Consider the following 18863-nt stretch of genomic DNA (forward strand, 5'->3'; position numbering starts at 1 on the left):
TCGTGCACTTCGCCAGGGTGTTTGATTTGCCGTTAAAATTAATCCAACCTCAAGTGAATAATGGAAACAATTGTTGGTAGGCAATTTAGATAGTGTTTTCAACAAATGCGTTTTCACTAAAAGTGTTGATAAACAAAACGAAATGAGAATACAAACTGCAACTGGATCAAATGTTTATAAGCATTCTCTCAGAAGACTTCACAAGTAATTTTTCAAGCTTTCAAGTGTAATATAGTTCATTTTCAAATGTTTTGCTCATTACCTATTTTTGACAATAAAAATGGGCTTATCATATGGAGCATAAATATCTTTGCATAATGTGAAGAGAACTTTAATGCTATTTTCTCAAAAAACAAAAAAAATGACAAATCAACACTTTATTGCTTCACATCGCAGAGAGTATCTTCACGCAACGGGCGTTAGCCATTGCAAGCTTATGAAATACCTTTTGAGTTGTTTCAATTCAGGTTGTTTGTGCTTCACCCTGCAATGTTTTCCTTCACAGGTGTCGAGCAACATACACTTGAGGCGGATGAAAAGCCTTGAAATCTGCAACGGTGAAAAAGTTCATTAGAAATGAAAAGGATAAAAAGCGATCATAATCGTTCATGGCGGTTCGTTTGGAGCGACTTGAAGTACATAAGCTTTTGAAGGCAGAATAAAGATGGTTGTTTTACTAACATGATAGAAGTTTTTCCAGTTTTCAACTTCCCATGAATGTTTAAGCTCAAGCTCAATTGAACTTTTGTACGAATACCTCGCTGGTTTTAATTCACCCGAAAACATCGAAACAAACAAATCTTTTTAATGTTTACTAATTGTAAATATAAATTAAAAATTTATAAAATACCCACTGATATCACTGATGCCTTTTGCTATTTTCACTTAAACATTCCAATGCCAAGTTTAGATGAGTCGATTGGCAAATTGCCATCATCTGTTTCGGTTTCGTCTTGCCAACTGAAATTCACTAAATCAAGCCCTCAAAATGTGTGGAAATACCCCAAATAACTTTCCACAGTCCCGAGCCAGTGCTGGCGTTAGCCATTTATTGTTCTCAGCATCCGACGCGTGCATGCAGAGATTTCCGCGTTTCCTGCCAAGCTAACGGTGACATGAGACACGGCGTTCTTTCAATGGTGAGACTTTGTTCATTCTTATTTGCCGGCTGTGGATAAAAGCGTTGGTATTCGCGCTACATTAAATATTTCAATGATTCTGGACATTCAATTTGTTTCCCTGAACTTTTTTCATCGTAATCATGGCCACTGCTTTACCCTCTTGCAATTTTCGTTAAGCAAAATGCAGGGAAAAATCGAACTCAGGAAGGACGCTTAGCATCCACACAATCGAAAATGGAACTCGTAGCACTGTGGATAGCGAGAATTTATGGAGGCGATTTATTTAGGAACGCTTTTTGTGCACTAAGAGTTTATCTGTTTTTCCCAAATTTTCTTGCACTGTTTTAATCAAAACTTGTTAGTTAAATTAACATTTGTTTATTATTTTTATTTATTATCAGCTTCTTCTTCTTCTTGGCGAAACGACCTTGTTTGGTCATGCCTGCCCGTTAAGGGCTTACGAGACTTGTTTCCCTGTTGTACGTGGATAGTCAGTCCTCTCGTACAGGGGAGGGTCCGGTCTCGGTTGGGATTCGAACCCACGCCGTCGAGGTGGTGAGCCCCGGCGCTCATGGGCCGATTTTATAACCGGCACTACCGCTCGGCTGTCGCGGACCCCCTTATTATCAGCTATAATCATTAACGAAATGATCACGTAACACGAACTTTTACACAAAACATAAAGGGAGACCAAGTGGATCAGCTATGACGAACGAGTCTTGGAGCGTAAAAATTGTTAAAATAAATGATCGTATTCTGTGTATGAACCATATTAAGATCCAGTTTCGTGCTTGTGCATGAAATGAACAACGAATACTGCTTAATAACCTGTAAAAATTATGGCAGATGAAGGAAAAGTTCAGCCCAGTTCTCTGAAAAGGAGATGAAAGTTACCGGCCGACGCTTACTCCAAGCCGCAAGCAGTGAAACCAGAGAATGGAATACCAGTTTCTTGAATGAAAGTAGCGGTGAAGGCTAAACAACGCACCACAGAGAAGAACGGGAAACTTGCGTAAACAAAGTGTTATTTAGGTTTCGACGAAATAAGTGTAACGGAAGTGAGGATTCATTTATTCCAATGTATTCTACCCTCAGTAAGACAATAAAAAAACTTAAGCGAAAGGGAGGGTTTCCGGTTCCATTGTGAGTGACTAAACGATACAACATGGAAACTTGGCTTCGTTATTAGGCATTGTGGATAATGATTTTGCGATGACATCGCTGGGCAGCTTGAATAAACGATGCAACAGAGTCACACTCGGGACTATTGTGTTCCTACTGACGGTTATGATTGGTAAGTATTTTTATCAACTTATATGAATTTAATAACCAGCAAGCATTTTGTTAACTTAAAAAACCGATAACTTAAAATCAACCAGTCTTATAATCACATTAACTTTATCAAAATTCAAGATTTGAAATCGAATAGCAAGTAAGCAAGTTATTCAATAAGGTTATAAACATCAATATGTTTAGTAAATTGACAAAAAAATAGAAAAATGTCTGTATAATGTTCAGAAATTTCGAAAAACAAAACATCTTAAAAGTGCCCAATATTGAATAACCATGTTAAATTCATTTGCCGCTAGCAACGCTAAACGATAAACTCATTTGAAAAATATGGTCGGTGTTGGACTTTTGGAATAAAAATTTATAGCTGCAGATACCTCTTCACTGTGAGGAACATTCCGAAATCCCTAACGCCTCGTTAAGGCTTCTGAAAAACCCGTTCCAAGTTTGTGTTTAAGTTAAGCATGAAATCTTTGCTATTTGCGTTCCTTCTGAATGCGGCCCCGTTTCAGGGATAGCCCTTCGGTGTTGCAGATTTACCAAACGTGCTTATCGGTGAAAACTGATCGGTGGAAATGGAAAAAAACACATCCTGTTAATAACATGTTTTAATTTTCATGATAATTTTTATGTTTAAAATAAACCCCAAATGGAGGATGACTACCTTCCATGAAGGCATGCAAATAACCTGTCAGATTTACGTGTCAGATTGAACACGAGAGGTAAAGGTTTCACTGATGATAAAACTAAAAGCAAAATAAGTTAAACTCATTTTTCCAAAATATTTCTTCAATCTATTTTATAACCCTATCGAACACAGTTTTACATGTTTCAGTGATAGTTATTTTTTTAAACATATTAAAATTATTTACCAAATTAAAAGCGACTATTCGATATTAAAAAAGATTAAAATTTATACATCATCCAATTTCGGTTTTAGACGTTCGCGCACAGACAATGCTTGTTGATCATACCATCACCACGATGGAGTTACAAGACCCCATGCAAGTCACAAGTAAAGAACTATCTCCGTCGATGTTAACATCAGAGGCGCCGGTTTCACAGACGGCCACATCATCATCATGGGACGCTCTTTCGTCTACCCTGGAACTCGTAACAAACTTCCTGCAACCGGTCCCATCAATCCCATCGGCATCGCTTTTAGCCGAGGACAGCCATGCCAATAATGTTGCATCGAAAGCGACGTCAACGCCGGCTCCAGGCACACTTTTCAACTGGACGACGACGACGACGACTACGACGACGACGTCGACGACGACGGTGAACATGTTGGCTGTTGGTACGCAATCTAGCCGAAACATTGAATCTGACAGTTCCAGCTGACCAGAGGCGAAGGCAGATCCGTCCGTAGACAGTAGCAGCGACGTGAAAAGCACATCATTTCAGCCACGTAAGTCTAGATTGAATTAACAGGTGTCTGAGTCAGTAAGCTCCCTTTCTTAAGAAATCATTCAATGACAAGATGTAGGAGAAACCAGATAAATGTTATTTATAGAAGTTAATTTACAGCAAATGGCAAGTCAATCGTATGTTGTACCAAAAAGAAAACCCACCGTTGCACCCGTGGCAATATAGGATACAATCTCTCCAAGAATGGCTTTCTCGGAGAAAACAAACTATATTCTATCCTTCTCATTCCAACCCAGAACTTTTCACTACTTTTCATGTTCAAAGCTGACTCAATTAAATTATTCAAATCACACTTATGATACGTTCTTTCGATCGCATCCCATTGTTCGGTTCTAGCATTACTCATTCCCACGCTACCTGACGTGCGACGTAGTCGAGTCGTCCATTCGATGCCTTATCAGAGCAAGCATCACCACGAACGCCACTGGGGTCCATTTTTCGAGGAACCGGTCAACGTGACTTCCGGAGCGGCCTTGCCCGTCGGATATCATTTATCAACGGAGGCCATACTCAACTGTAGGGTAGGAATGCTGAAAGATAAAACGGTAAGCATCGCCGACAGCTTCGCCATCTTCGTCATCCAGATGCCGTTATTCATAAAAGGAACCACAATAGGCCGAGCTATCCCAAAGCACGCGATTTCATCGGATAGGAGCCTCCTTACCATATTAAATCATACCTGCGCACCTGGATGTTTATTCCTTCCGGACTGAGAAGGAATCGTCTCCGGAGACCTCCAGCGCGTCTGGTGATGAAAGTGAGGCTATGGCCGGGGACTGAAACCGATTCGAGATTTATGTCCGGATGGATATCCGAGTGCCCCGGCAGAGGGCGCTTCGCCCTTGACGCTAAACAGCATGAGAAGGAGTTTGCCGAACCCGAACCCGTAAGCGGGCGAAAATTAATCTTATCTCTCCCCCTTTTCCTACTCTTTTCCACGTGCTGGTATTTTATCTGCTCTTCCATCCTAATTCGGAATGTTTGTGGCATGTATCGCCGGCGTAGGTGATGTGGATCCGCCGGACCACCGATAAGGTGTCATTACTCACCGTCGGCAATAATACGTACAGCGGGGACCCGAGGATAAAGGTGAAGTTTCAATATCCCAATAATTGGAGGCTACATATCAACCCGGTCAAATCGGACGACGCCGGGCTGTACATGTGCCAAGTGTCGACACATCCTCCGCGAGTGTTCGCAACGAATCTGACGGTGCTGGGTAAGTTAAGGGCAAGGGTTCGAATCCTGCTAGGTTTCCTCAAAATTAGTAAATGACCAGGAGAAGTAAATATTTTTTTTGGTGCGATAATTAAAACTGATCATTATGCACGACTTAAACGAGAAAAGGGGGTAACTTACTCATGATAGTCTTAAGCGTACACAAGACGTACACGTATATATCTCTAGGGAGATTATTATTTGAAGGTTAGTATTCGAACCTTTTCCTAGAATTTGTGAATATCCTTATACTTAATTTAGTTTTGAGCGTAACTTAGCGTTTTTTTCGTTTGACGCGTTTTTTCGACCATGCGTTTTTCGACCGTCGCGCCCGCAACGGCTAAAACCAAACATGCGAAGGAAACACTCTTTCTCTGAATCGTTTCCAGCAAAACATCAAGAACAAAATCACTACAGCATAACACAAAACCTCTGTGCCTTGAACGATAACGGTTCCACCTCAACTTAAGCACAAGTTTTAATGTATTTTAGAAAAAACTTTTGTAAACAAAACCTCCACACGCACGAATGAACAAGTTAGAACTGCATTGACAGCTTGCTTTGATTTCCTTTTTAAAGGTAGGGTAATGTTAGCCAGTTTCATGAAAATGATATTTTTTCAAGACACTGACAGGGCCAAGGTATGTACATCGTTGCAAGGTAATCTAATTTTTAAATCAACATGTTTTGTTATCAAAACAGGTAATGAATGATTTTATTGAAACCTTTTTAGTGTTGAAAAAAACTTTTGTTCTATTTTTGTTCATTGATCACATGGTGATCCTTTTATCATGGAAAAATAATAGATACGTCAGCTGTCCCAACCTTGGTTATTTGATGCAAATAACTATTTCAGGTAAAGCCCAAGGTATATATGTAGTGTTTCAAGGTAAATTTATTATAACATAAATAATTATCGTGATCAATGTGTTCTGAAAATGCCAGGATTTTTAGTGTTGCAAACTATAAACTGAAGAAGCATGGTTTTCATGGGCACTTTATGACAAAAAAGTGTTTTGGTTATCCATTAGTGGGCCCAGGGTGTGTATAGAGTTGTAAGGTATTTTTGTAAAAGTACATTTTTTGTTTTCAAAAAGATAGATATTCCGTGAAAATATGTTGCGAACAACAATCAGCAGAAACACGATCGCAATCGGTTTTTCTTTCTACTTCATGTAAATATAATGGGCATCTGAAACTGATCTTGTGAAAACCCAAGGTGTACACAGCATATCAAATGGAGGTAATGGAATATCATCATGGGTTTTCAATAAATGGAATGCATGAGCTGTAAAGATTGTTAGATACGAAGAGGACAGCATTGCAAGGTGACTTAATTTTTCGTCATAATTTTGACATCTTGATGCAACAGTTTTGACACCGTTGAGGGGGGCTGGAGACAAGGTGTATATATTAGAAAATGAAGTCGTCACGAGTAAAATGACATTTCATGACTTGACGTAACACTGCTGTTGGTATTGTTGTGAGTTTTGAGGGAGTATTGGAGAAGGTTTGAGCTTATGACATATCATTACTCAAATATGGCACACCTGCTAAAGCGTATTAAAGTCACCTTCTATATTTATACACCTTGGGCTTGAGAGCCAAAAAAATGTGAAATAGAGACATTACAGAGTAAGAAGGAGCAAGTGGGAGAGGAAGTCAGAGAGACTAGGCGAGCGGGAATGAGAAAGAAAGAGAGCGAGAGAGAGAGAGAGGGAGAGAGAGAGAGGGAGAGAGAGAGAGAGAGAGAGAGAGAGAGAGAGAGAGAGAGAGAGAGAGAGAAAAAAAGAGAGAAAGAGAGAAAGAAAGAGAGAAATAAAGAGAGAGAAAGAGAGAGAAAGAGAGAGAAAAGGGCTGGGAAGCGTGTGAGATAGTGAGAGAGAGTGAGAGGGGGGAGGCGTGCGAGAGAAAGAAAGAGAAGTTAGAGGAGGCAGCCTAAGAGGGGGAGAGGGAACAACCGTGCGCATTAGAAATTTGGTAGCAACGTGGTCAGTTAATTGGAACGCGCATCTACATGCATCCGCAAAACGAACAAGGGACATACATCCTTCCGAGTAACAAAGATAGCAAGCGTCGCAATGTTCCGGCCTTCGAGCTGATACTGCGCCATTGACGAATTTTCACATATCCAGAAGGATCCTGCAAGATAGTATGGAAAGATACGGATGTACACCGGAAGTATCATCAATGTGTGCTCTTTACTTCTCTTAATTTTTGTCTCCCTTTTCGGAGAGGGTTTTATTCAATGACCGATACAATGTGACAATCGCATCGCAATCATGTGGATTATCATGCGTAGCAGGAGTTAAAAACCCGGCACTTTCCAAAGTAGAGTTGCAATGTGTTGTAACTTGGCTTGGCAATGAAGAAACCTCCTGCTGAATTAACCGAAAGGTTTGGTAAACGTGATTTCATGAGCCATCGGTGATATTTGTATTTAAATTATAACCGCCATTTGACACAAAAGACCTTCTACAGAAAGAACTAGAAAATGTAACGGTGACGACATGAAACCTTCCATGGGACGGAAGGGGATCCAGGAGTTACCGACGGGCCAGGTACCTGGCCTCCAAAAAACTAGTACTAAATACTATGTTCGATTTTCTACAAATTAATTACGAAAACGAAAACTTCATTTGAACCTTTCAATTGCCTCCATTATCAATAGTTCAGATCGAACTGTATCGCCAATGATTGGGAAAATTATACCATCCACTAATCCTAATTTTCTTATCGCTGTTCTCCACAGAACCCGCCGTCCGGATAGTGGATGAAATGGGTTATGAGTTCTATGATCGTTACTATAAACTGGGCAGTACGATCGAAATATCGTGCCAAGTGTCGACGTCGTATCTAGCGACTTTTCCACCAAGCTTCGCTTCAGCATCTCAGCGATCGAAGACATTCGCATCGGCGGTGGCCAATAACGTTCTACGCCCGAGTAACTTTAAAGACGATAACAAACTGAGCGACACCACGGATAGAGGATTGATAAGCTGGACCAAGGATGGCGCCGAGCTACCGAAGGATGTCAAGATGAGTTTTAGGTAAGTTTCATCTCCCTTGCTGAATAAATTATGTATTTGTGTGAATATGATGTAGTTGGAACTAGTGTTGTGCTTAACGAATCTTTTTCCGAGATTCATTCATATGAATCTTTCACCTTAGATTCATTCCGATGGATTCATGATTCTTTGCGGATTCGAATCTTGAAAGCTTAATGATTCTTTCGAAACCTTAATGAATGTTTGTGAATCTTACATGGATCTGTCATGAATCTCCCCGATTCTTTCATAGGCGAAGAGGGGACGGGAGTCCCTCAGCCGATTTTTGGCTGGTGACTTTTTATCAGTTCTTGTGTCTTCAGGATTCATGAATCTCTCGACGACAGATTCATGAATCCCTTATAAGGCAGAGATTCATTCAGATTCATGAATCTGAATTAGATTTACACAACTCTAGTTGGAACATGTTGGGATGCTTCCGTCGAAGAGGTGCCATTTACCGATAATTTGTCTATCTAGAGCAGGGGTCAGCAAAGTCTGGCCCGGGGGCCAAATCCTTTAGTGCAATACAAAACACCCAACTAAATTTTTACCGAATTTATTGATGATGCAATTTCTTCCCAAAACTGAAGGTTAAAATTGTTGAACGAGGTATTCCTGTTAAAAAATCAAAATTCAACGAAAATATATTGTCTTTTATCACTTTTTATATAACTTTATTAATTAGAATGTTGACACTCCAATTAAAAGGGTACTACTTTGAAAACATTAAATCATCGTTTAAGGCATCCGGCCCGCGCTTTGTGTTTCGTTTGAATCATCTGGCCCTTTTAGGAAATGTATGCCGACCCCTGATCTAGAGGCAAACTGCTTTTGTTGGTTATGATGCAAACTATCATTCCATTTGTAAGTAAAATAATCATTATGTGGCATAACATGTCACAGGTTGATGACCTCATCAGAAGTCCATTTCTTCTAAATTCAAATTATAATTTCAGTATGAATTCCGTTACTAATGCTGTTTTTATTTTAATAATGCTCTGCTTATCTAGCCAAAAAGTTTGCTTAGAAGACAAACAAACCATACCATAATAAAGAAAATCTTGTTAAATCACCGGTTCATTCCAATTTTTCATTTGAATTCGTTCCTAAATTGTCCCAAAAAAGATTTCGTAATGTTTTGTGACTCACTCTCAAAAAAAGATTCTGTTGAAACTTCGATCGAATCCACTTCCTGACGAAACCTCTCATCACATCGGAGGATTTGTTGGTCAGCAAGCGGCCTCGAATGAAAATTTGTCCACAATTTTCAGAACCGAAGCAACATGACTGTGCAACATTCACGATCGGGCCCATCACGCATCAATGCGGCAATTAAGGCTGACGTCCTTTCAATCCGATGCTCTAACCTGGTATTCTTCATTCGTTCGCAGTGGAACCAAGCAGTGGCTTATAAGCCGCATATCGATCCTGCAGGCGACCCGTGTACACAATGGCGTCTACAACTGCACCGTCGCTGGCAAGCAGAGTACGTCGGCCCAGGTGCAGGTTCTGAACGGTGCGTATGCGTAATGCGATTAGTATTGGGTCTGGTTCAAGCATCGACCCTCGGTTCTCGCAAGTGCGATAATGAAAATTTGATTATCGTCGGATTTTCGGTTCTTTTCCCACAGGTGAGACGCCAGCCGCAGTGCATCATAACTCTGGTCATCGACGGGAGGAAGCGTTCGTCCTGGTTGGCATCAATACGATAATGGCGCTATTGTCGTGGTGTATACTACTGAATCTCGGCTGGTTTCAATTGAAACGATTGGAAATGTGATGAGAAATTGTTCACATTCTTTCTAAATCCGTTAAAATACAGGAAAACGAACCAAGGTTGTTACAATGACTACACAGCCAACACGGATTTAGCTTCTTTCCGGGGCTGTATGTATACTACAAGCAGCAATCAAAAGTCCTGATATCGAAATATCCCAAATATGCATTGGTGTTGAATCGATTTAGAACAAGATCGATTCAACCCTCGTTTCACCTTGCTGTGAACTGAGTCCTCATCTTGTGTAGAGAAAAACTGATAAAAAGATCATACAGGTGTTAATATGTGAATATTTGAAATGTTGAGAGATTTTATTTGTTTAGATGGAATAATAAATGGTTTGTGGATGCCACGAGCATCTTGCCCAGAGTCGACAACTTTTAATCTTTTATTTCTTGTGCAATACGAAATTCCCTATGCTATGCCTATGCTAATCATAAATAATTCCTTCTCTATTTGAATAATCTAGGTTATCTAGAAATCGTAATTTTACTAAGAACAGGCTTCTGGGTATAAATTATTATAATAGAAAAATTATTTCCCTGTTACGTTGACCAGCTGAAGGTTGAGGCCTCGGAGTTAAGCACTTTGTATCCAAAGCAATATATATTCTATCTCTCTAGGATTTCCCCGCCTTATGGATCCGATTCTTCCCAATCCGAGTGCTGCCTGGAGAAGAATGTGTTTCTTCCATTCGCCAGTCGTTCGATTTCAGCCGTTTACAAGACGACACAGAGAAGGTCGCTAGAGATGTGTCTGAATAAATGCGACAGAAGGAAAAACAAAAACAAACTAGAAAACCGTTTTAGAAAATCCGGACTCAATCCTCCCTGTTGCCCGAACGCAGGCTTAATGTTTCCTTTACTTCCAGTTCTTCACCGCTGAAACCCGAGCTTGGGAAGTTTCACCAAGCCAACCCATCCGCTTGATATATGCAGTTCACACTACTTCCCACAATAGCTTGAGTTTTTTTTTTAATTTGGCTTCTGGGATGCCATCCTTCAGTCTGCCACTCTCGAGGTCGTTCCGATGTCAAGCCACTGGAGCGTGATTATGGTTACAGCAGCCTTTCTTCTCACGTTGTGCGGGAATGTTCACCCGTGACGCCGTAGGTAAAAGGTGAGACGGTGGTTCGATTTGATTTGTAATTGATTTTTCCACAAACCGTCAGTATGACGTTGCATCATTAAAATCAGATCCCGTTGCTTCCGGATGAGACGCACCAGGAAGAGGTTTCTTTTCTCATATTTCTGCCCGAACAACCATTCAGAGCGAAAGGTAAGGCTGTGATCAAGCAATCGAATCAAGGCCAAACGGGGGTTTCTTTAACTTTTTCCTATTTGCTGGCTTAACCACTAGCCCGAAAACAAATGAATGTTGAGCTTTTTCCGATGGGCAGGTGAAGAAAGAAAAATTCTCTCGGCTTTCCGTCAACCTAGATTACACGCTGCACGTTTAATCGCACATCCGGACTCGAGTTCGGAGGTGGAAAGAAGAAAAAGTTCTATTCCTCCTTAAAAGCTACTCCTCATCGGGTTTCCGTCACTTTTCACGATGCGCTTTGCTCACCGCTTTTTCCTAACGTCGTTAACGCTGCGGGATATTGTACCCCATCAGAACGACGTGTATCAATGGGAACAAAAAACCTTGGTCTTCGAATTACTGGCACGTGACGGCTTACCAGCAATCGGGATGCGGAGCAAAGGAAGGAATGGAGCGAATGGAAGGATCCCCACTGGAATGATAGAAACTTTCTCCCAAGGATATTTTTGTTACCCGGCTGCAGAAACCGGTTGCTAACAGTCCGTTTTCCTTACTTCTTCCTTTGTCAAACGACAATTTTCGTTTTCGCAAACCCCTTTCCCCCATCGCTCTTTTTTCTATCATGTAACCTTTCATGACGGAAGATTTGTTGTTTAAGCACAAGAAAAAATGTTTTTCATTTCCCACCACATGGTTGACATTGATCGAGGTTCGGAAATAAATATTCCTACATCGCCACGCGTTGATCACGCCTTCGGATTGAAGTAAATCCTTATACTCAGATTTGTTACTGAGGCCCGAGACTATGATTGATTGTGGAAATGATGGATAGTTTCAAACAGTTCGTATTTGTAATGAAACAACTCCGTTTGACGGAGGAACACGCATGAACGATCTGTGGTCGTTGTGTCGATCAATTTGTTCTGTGATGATTTATTTGTACGTTTTCCTACTGCTCGAAGGTATGTATAGAATTTGACAAAATTAAAAAAATATCATTGGTTTAGAAGATGTATTAACAATTGCAGTTTTATCTCCATGTAAGTCCATGCCAGACAATACGTCGCGCTACACGAAACATTCATTGTTGTGGGGCCTTGCAAATAAAACAAATCACAATCCGAAAGTCAAACTTTATAGCATGCAACTCGATATTGTATTATCCATTTATTATTATATTAACCATTTTATTATTCTATTATGTAACCAAGTTAACGATTTGTGTAAAGTTTTTATTTTTTTCAAATCAAATAAAGGTAAGACCTATGCCCCTAGCAATTCCTCTCAAAAGGCTTTTTCATAATTCATTTAAAATGGATCATCCCACCGTCGTGTTCCACCAAAGCTAACCGAAACCACTAAACACGTAACTATTTAATCGCCACCAAACGATAACTCCATTAGAGCGACGCCTGCAACACCCGACTGAAATTAAATTGCGTCCCGCTAAACTTTCGTCCGTGTTGCTTGAAATCCTGCCCCGGAATCCGGTACTCCGCGATAGGTTCGTGTTTGGGGTGTTTTGGGGCGTTCTGTTCGAGACTGACCCATATTACCGATGGCCAATGCGGATGTACCGTACAGCTTCGGCAACGACTAACTCAACGGCTTCATCCTTTCCAGTCGTTTTGCCCTCGGACGGACGTCAAAGCCAGCGTAAAGCGTTTGCGGAAACGAAAGCAGAACGCCACGGATAATTCGCTCCAACCACAGGCATAATTCACTGCGTTCGTGCTTCTCGATCCGACCGATGGATTGTTACTGCAGCGAGCGAAAATTGGGGATCGCCCCAAGAGCATGGAAAGCCAAAACCGCCTCTAAATTCATCCGCAGGGCGAGCGCGTGCAAGTGCGATGCAACTGCTTCCGGCTTTGCTGTTCCTTTCGCGAGCTTCGGCTGCGCTCGTAATGCAGATAGCGAACCGGTCGGTGAAACTGATTCATGGTTCACAAGTTCACCGATGTCATATGCCTTTTTGCCAATGCCGCCGGATGTAGTTTCTGCTTCCCGCGTCACAAGATGTTGTACATAGCAGTACCATCTCGTCGTTAAGCGGCCTGTGCGTCAAGGAAAATCTAAAGTTTCAAATATATTCGGATAAATTTTTCATGCATCAAATCAAGAAGAAAATAATGTTAAAGTTCCATAGTAAAATTTACTTTACCAGCTTAAAATAGGATGCTTTACCAAGGCGGTAAATATCAGCTCGCATATCTCGAAGATGTAAAGTGGGATAGCTCCGAAACAATCATTGTCATACCTGGATAACCTATGATCACCCTTGTTTGACCACTGGTGTGCGCCGCTGAAAATTAGCTTCCCTGGGCCTCCCCTCCTCCAAACTGCCCGAGGAACTTTACATAAATCGGTCAATTTCTCGCCTCGCTCAAAATGCATGATTGTCCGAGCGCTCGTTAATCACTTGCTAAGTGCTCAATTTGCATACCGTTTAACTTCCCGAGTACACGATCTGGCCCTCAATCGAGAAGATTTCGCCCTGGGTTGCTCCAACGTTTGCTGATTTAGCTCTCCCTCCAAACACCCCCCTCCCCCCCCTTCTTCCCCCATCATTGTCTACAAACAAATATGTATTTAAACAATTTAAAGCCCAACCATTTAAAGGAGCCTCGAATCAAAAGCGCGTCGTGGCATGACATGCTCGCTTTCGGCTCATAGATGCTAGTACCCCGGGACGATATTGTTCGAATGCATTTCGGTCGCTGCTGGCGCATTATAATGATTTACGACGAAAGGCACACAAACTGACACCGGATCTCGATGTCCGTGAGCCGTATCGATTACCCTGCAAGCGCTCTCATGGAAATATCGTTATCGCTGGTGAAGGGCGTGAGCACAAAAAGTTGTCAAAGAGTATGCCGTTGGGTTTTGTTTATTCCTTCCCGCGTTCAATCCGCTTAGGATGCACTGAACCGGGGTTTTCCCTGAACGTTCCGTATCCGGCAGCAGCGAGCTAAAATATTTGTACAGGGTGTGTGAAGTCAAGCTCGCGGTGCCCTGGGATGACGTGAGCAGGAAAGTGAGTGTTGTGGAATAAAATCGCGTGGAAAGCACGGGAAACCCATTTCGACGGTTCAGAAGTCGAAGGGCTGGATTACTCGGCGAACAAAGGCAAACGGTTAGCGGAGCGGCGACTTTCGACGGGTTCACCATTGCAAGGTTTCTCGGAAGTTCCGGTCAACTTTCCCATTCACGGTTTATTTACATCGCAGGAAGCAATATCGGAGCGGGTTTGAATCGACCAATATTTATCTACTACTGTGCAAGCCACCAACGGTTCGGCTTTAAGCGGCATTACTTTCAGCATCATTTTTCGAGGTCTTCGAGCCCGGTTTTGTATTGATCTTGTTTCCGTTTACTAGGTTGGCTATCAAATTTGAATACAAACATTAAGTTATACTCACAAAGTGCTTAAGCAACCATCTGCTGTTATGAATAATATTGAAGTTAAAACTAGAAAAAAAGTATCTAGGTTCGTAAGTTTTAGTAACGATATTTTAAAAAAAGTAAAAGTATGTCAGTGTAAACTATTAATCATGTTAGATGTGATGTGTTGTATTTAATACATCGTAACCAAAAAAGCCGTAGACATCAACGAAGATTAAGAAGTCCTTAGAAATCATAAAAAGATCCAAGCTACTTTTTGCACGTTCTTAGTTCTTCAATCTGCTTCCGGTTTTTAAAGACCTTTCCATCTTTTGTATAAATATGATAATCAGCGAGGCAAACTGATTTAAATAAGGTTAAAAAAACAAAGTGAAGAAACATCCAGTGGAACGAGCAGCGCTTGTCATTAACGTGCGCCAAACACGCGGTTTCAAAGAAGCCAAATCAAAGCACCAGGATAGATTTCTGTCTTTACCGATAAAAGAAAGATCCTAAACGTTTAAAAAACCATTCTTCGGCTCTTTCCGTCACGCTCTTCCGTTCTTTCGCTCGCTCTACCCTAAGAAACTCTCTGTGTCATAATTTACCAAAAGTGTTTCTTTTTACTTTTCACTTTGCAATTCCCCGGTTTCGATAGTTCCATCGGAAAGGCGGCGCTCAGGGAGTCGATGCTTGAAAAGCGGAACCGAAAAGCAATCACATTTCCGCGTGACAACGCTCTTCAGACTCATTTTTCTCTCGATAGCCCGTGAATTCTGGAGGGTCGAGAAAAAACAGCACATTATCCTCAACTTTGTTCGCTTTCTCCTCCTATGGAAAGGATTCAGATTGTCTGTGCTAGTCCGTGTGCCCGTGTGATATCGTTAGGAGTGGTTGGAGGACGAGTGCTTGATTATTTTTCCTTATCTTGAATATTTTCTTTTCAAAATATGTTTGAAATTGTTCTTCTGGACTGGCTCAAAATCCTCGGTTACACCACGGATGATTTTTTCATCCTATTCAGAGCACTCGTATGGGATATATGAATATAAGCAAAGAAAGGTCGCATGCAGCATGGACATAACCCGTCTTCATGACCGAGCAGAAGGCAAAGATGAATGAAAACGCATAGCTATAGCAGGAAAATAACTCCTCTCTCACTTTAGCAAAAACGAAAAGTTTTGACGACTAGACGAAGTGAACTAAATTTATCAAGCAGATAGATAACTTATGGTAGCCATACTGGAAAATAAGATTTTCTTGTTCGAGACATTTAAGGGATGAGCAACCACGAGAAATCCTTTTCCTATATAATAATTTTCCTTCCGAGGGTCGACCATGGCCCAACAAGCACGCGCGCGAAAAGTAATCCATATTCGATCGATGCCTGATTCAATGTCGTTACTAATTCAAAATCAGAAAACTGGGCCTTTTAAGCAAAACCTCCGACCCTTCTGTGCGTTGTTGTTGGAATTTTGTGCTGTTAGTGTGTGTAAGAGTGAGGGAAAGAAATAGGGAGAGGTATAACGAGAAAATGAGAGAGAGAACGATAGAGACATACAGTAAAGATAGAGGCAGACACAGCGGGAGAAAGAGAGCCAAAAATGGAAAGTATGACAAAGCGAGGCATAGGGTAAGAGATAGATATAGCCAGATAGCGAGAGAGAGAGAGAGAGAGAGAGAGAGAGAGAGAGAGAGAGAAAGAGAGAGAGAAAGAGAGAGAGAGAGAGAGAGAGAGAGAGAGAGAGAGAGAGAGAGAGAGAGAGAGAGAGAGAGAGAGAGAGAGAGAGAGAGAGAAGGAGAGAGAGAGAGAGAGAAAAAGAAAGAGGGAAAGGAAAAAGAGAAAAAAGAGAGCGAGAGAGAAAGCCAACGGCATAAGACGGTACGTCCAAGCTGACCTAGCGATTATTTTTTTTTTTTTTGAGAGGGAGTGAGAACAACCACGCTCGCACACACGATTTGCTTATATCGCAGCCAATCGATTCGTACTCGAATCTCATTGCATGTGTTTGCGGATCTACGAATTCAAGAAAATAAAAGAAGAATGCGAGAAGTGGGGACCGCTATCCACGGCAGAGTATACGGACGACCAATCCGAGAGTACTGTTGTTCGGACAGGTAGCTTAACCTTCCGCGAAACGAACAAGGCAAGACATGGGGGTCGTTCCGTCCGCGAAACACAGAAGGTGCGGAATAGCATGCGGCAGAGTGTGCCGAAAGTTGAGTCGACACTGCGCCTTTCGCGAATCGTCACACACATTTAAGGAATTCTCCATTACAAACGAAAGAAAGGAGAAACTGATATGTGGGGAATAATGGCCACATAATGCAGCGAATGCTGCACGGATGGCATGGAAGGAGAAGGATGTGCACCGACATTACTCGTTTTTCTATAAGGTCAGGTAACAAGTAATCAATGCAGTGCTCTCGCTTTCTCTGAATTGTTTTAATCCTGTCTGAGGGGATTCTTACTATTGGCGGAAACAATACGCAATTCGCATCGCAATTCGCATCTACGGATTATCATGCGTAGTAGGAGTGTTCTGCTTAGTTTACACGAGGCACACAATTCTGAGCATACAGGCGCAAATGTCAGTTTTTCTGTCACTTTTTTTCGCTTCGTGTATGCGTTGCTATCCGTGAGCCGATCCAAATGAAAGCGCGTTCAGTGTTGATTTGATTGTTTAACTATAAAAAAATTACAGAGATAGTTTGTGCACTGAAATCTTGTCAACAACCAGTGTACATCATCACAAACAACTATTTTCCATCCAACGGCACTCTATACCGGGTGTGCCAATTTTTGCAAATCTATTTTTCACTCGCCGACCGAAAAACAGATTTTCGCTTACTTTGACCGCCCATCTGACAGTATTTTACCGTTAACTCACAGCATTTTGCCGTTTGCAATGGTTGCTTTGCGCTTCGTGTAGACCAAGCATTATGCTTTTATTTAAATTAATATATATAATATATTTTATATATTGTATAAAAAATTAATTTTTGCTAATCTTTTTTTCACACTCTGGCCGAAAAACAAATGTGCGCAGATTTTGACCGTTCACTGACTCATTGACAACACTTTACCGTTTGCAAAGGTTGCTTTGTGGTTCATGTAAGCTAAGTATAAAAAGTGGCGCAACCACAAGACATGCACTGTGTGGCACAGAAACTGGTACAATATGCTGTAACTTGGAACAAGTATCTGTCTTTGAAAAACTTCCTACTAACCGAGCTGTTTGATAGACGCGTTTGGTTTTTTGGTAACATTTTGCGATATTACAGTGCTTTTACATTTATGTCGATGGGGGCTTCAGTTAAAGGGATAAATGCCAAGATCAGGCGCTGGTCGAACAGGGAGAGGGTCAGATTATTTCGTTATTTTTGATCCCGTGATTCGTATTTGTATTTGAACCCGCTTACTGCTCGGCAATTGTCAACACAATAAACCTTCTGCAGAGAGACCTAGAAACTGTAACGGGGGTGGCATGGAACCTTCATGGCATGGGCGGTAGGTGAGCAAGGGATTGTTGCCGGGCCAGGTACCTGGCCTAAAAAACCTAGTTTTTTATTAAAGTTGCTTGTGACCCGCTCTCCTCCGTGGAAATTTGGCTAGGTTCCGTAGACTTGTCTTTGTCTTCGTTAGGGTTCAACCACCATATCGGTGTTGTGTTTCGTTTCGTTCTGATGAACCATCATATTTTCTTTGAAACGGGACCATACAGTTCCTGGAATGAGATTGAGTTACTTTGAAATAAAATGGTTGTCAATTAATTTTCTCTTCAGGATTTATCCTTTCCATACATCATAGCGTTATGCTTCTTGCAGGTGTATTGAGCTTTTCATGTATCTACCACATTTAAAACATTCACAGCATCTACAACATTTAAAACACAGCACAGTCCATGCCAAATACAGTATAGTACTAGTTGATGCATTTCAAAACAGAGTCGAGAATGTGCATGTTTTCGATTATTGCTTTTGTCAGATGACAGAAACGGTAGAAAGCACAAAAATGTCAATGTCTCCAGCGATGTACATAAAACGTTTATAAAAGTGCCATTCTCATACACCATTGAAAAATCGTGCTATCGATTGAAAGCGATTTATCTTTTGATCGTTGTTCATTTGATTTGTTCACTTTGAGACAATTTCCTTCTGAGTTATCGTTTTCTACTATCAAACAGTTTCCATTTAGCGCCAAAAACACCATATTATGCGAAGAACAAGAAACTTAAAACACTGATCTTACAATGATAAAGGTGGCCGGAGCTAATGCAAAATTTATTATTCAGAGAGAAATATGCAGAGATAGCCAGCACAAGAAAA

General features: G+C 41.2%; 1 protein-coding gene across 1 annotated transcript; it reads left to right on the top strand.

Annotated features, from left to right (window-relative positions):
- Nucleotides 1-3684: 3684 nt before the first annotated feature.
- LOC131271855 (uncharacterized) lies at nucleotides 3685-10246 on the top strand. The gene is made up of 6 exons (XM_058273415.1): nucleotides 3685-3822; nucleotides 4179-4387; nucleotides 4848-5061; nucleotides 7813-8110; nucleotides 9502-9626; nucleotides 9742-10246. Exons 2-6 carry the CDS (start codon nucleotides 4232-4234, stop codon nucleotides 9888-9890), a joined length of 942 nt encoding a protein of 313 aa, XP_058129398.1. The 5' UTR covers nucleotides 3685-3822; nucleotides 4179-4231; the 3' UTR covers nucleotides 9891-10246.
- Nucleotides 10247-18863: the final 8617 nt, after the last annotated feature.

This window comes from Anopheles coustani, chromosome 3 (assembly GCF_943734705.1).
Source record: "Anopheles coustani chromosome 3, idAnoCousDA_361_x.2, whole genome shotgun sequence".
NCBI classification, from domain to species: Eukaryota; Metazoa; Arthropoda; class Insecta; order Diptera; family Culicidae; genus Anopheles; species Anopheles coustani.